This window comes from Morchella importuna (genome assembly GCF_003444635.1).
Source record: "Morchella importuna strain M04M26 chromosome Unknown Morimp01GS020, whole genome shotgun sequence".
Taxonomy (NCBI): domain Eukaryota; kingdom Fungi; phylum Ascomycota; class Pezizomycetes; order Pezizales; family Morchellaceae; genus Morchella; species Morchella importuna.
Genome location: NW_025763417.1, coordinates 142,842 through 144,782, shown reverse-complemented (window position 1 = coordinate 144,782; position 1,941 = coordinate 142,842). Strand labels below are relative to the sequence as shown.

At 42.2% G+C, this 1,941-nt stretch overlaps 1 protein-coding gene across 1 annotated transcript; it reads left to right on the top strand.

Annotated features, from left to right (window-relative positions):
- Positions 1-677: 677 nt before the first annotated feature.
- Positions 678-1,671, top strand: LAJ45_06649 (uncharacterized protein; the record flags this gene model as incomplete). The annotated part of the gene is made up of 4 exons (XM_046116211.1): positions 678-736; positions 797-979; positions 1,045-1,403; positions 1,508-1,671. The coding sequence occupies 4 exons, from the start codon at positions 678-680 to the stop codon at positions 1,669-1,671; spliced, it is 765 nt and encodes a 254-aa protein (XP_045970414.1).
- Positions 1,672-1,941: the final 270 nt, after the last annotated feature.

The window sequence follows — 1,941 nt, the reverse complement described above, 5'->3', positions numbered from 1 at the left end:
TGTTTACCCACAGCTCGGGGTCGGCCATGACCCATATGTAACCACATGTAAGTACATGCAAATGCCTCTTCTATTTTACGTATACATCTACTTACAAAGTACAAATATACATGTATGTATTAGCCTTGTAGAACTTTGTAGTTTCCATTAACGTAGTTTGTAATTCGTAAGATGACTCTAGATAAATTGATGCATGATCTACTCGGTTTGGGATAGAGAGGCATTACCTAGTAGATGTATAATCTTGTGTATATGTATAGGTACGTAGCTTTCTATAATATACGGATTTGCATACTTGGGGCTGATTCCTGCCTAAAAGGCACGTGCAAAGCCCGAATTACATGTATTATTATGTAGTTGCTAAGACTTGGGTTAGGGTTACTACTTTATCGTTTGCCAAGAAATCAATGATCTATTTCGAAGGCTTATTAGAATCTTCTTTGAAAGATACGTACACGTATTTCGAGTTGTGTACATAAGTCAACGACATGTACCTTTACCTTGTTTTGCCTGTGACTAAGATCAGAGGCGACGTTGGACCGTGACGCGGCTCTAAGCCCCACTAAACCTCCCCTTAAGCTAAAGTTTACCCCACCAAAAACACACCACCAACGAACAGCAACCTCACAAGTCTGACAGTTGCCGTAACCAGCTCATAGGAGCACCGATATATCAAGATGGATATGAATATGCCAGTAAATGTTCCAATAGACGATCCAAACGCAGACACTGAATGGTATAGCCTCTATTCTCAAAACTATAGGTACATACAGCTAATAGACACCTCCTATCTCAGGAACGACATCCTTCGGAAACATGGGGTCATTCCCGAAAAGCCACCTTCCCCGACTCCTATGATCGAGGAAGCTATTCTTGAGGGACGAAGATTGGCTCATGAAAACAGGCTCGAGGGAAAGGACTTGGATGAATTAGATGAGCTTGAGGACGAGGAGGACGAGGAGTTTTTAGCAATCTACAGGTACAGCGGAGCCCCAAAGGAATTATTTGATTCGAGAAATACATACTCATAATCAATACTTTTAGACAGAGACGTCTAGCTGAGCTCTCATCAATCTCGCAAAAGTCTGTTCATGGCCGTGTATACCCGATACAAAAGCCTGATTACGCTCGAGATGTCACAGCGTCCTCAAAAGATGCCACAGTTCTTGTCTTCTTGTCTTCTGGGAATTCTTCGAATACGGAATCGCGGCTATTAGCTGAGCTGTGGCGACGAGCGGCGGAGAAGTTTGGAGATGTCAAGTTCTGTCAAATCAGAGGGGACATGTGCATCGAGGGATATCCCGAAAGAAATTGTCCGACGATCTTGATTTATAGGAATGAGGATATCGTTAAACAGATTATAACACTCGCTGAGTTGGGAGGTACAAGCACGAGGCTCGAAGGTTCGTCCTCCCCTCCTCGGGTTAACGCTTGCGTCCATTATTTTTCTTTCCTTACTGGTTTACTATAGCGAGCAACGAGTGATATAGTGCTAATAATAGTATAGATATCGAGAAGCTACTTGTCTCTGTAGAGGCTATCAAACAAAACGACCAGCGTCTACGAAAGAAGACAGATGACGATGACGATGACAACACCCACAAAACTGGAATAAAAACCAGCAACCGAAAATCTCGAGTTGATGACGATGATGACGATGATTGGGATTAACAGATGTTTGTTTTGGGCAGATACTACCGAATTTTACCGCTGAATAAATAACTTTGGGCGAATATATTCTATAGCTACTTTCCTCCTCCCTCCCTTTCAACTTAGCCAGATGCAAGATTATAATATACCAACATTATATTGATGATATTACAATCCGAGGGCTCAGACGTATTCGGGTCACCACCGTATCACTCTTATAGCTTTCATCTAATGGTCATGTTGCCGTCTGGGACTAAAAGTTGAACTATATAGCAGCTGAAAAATTGACTA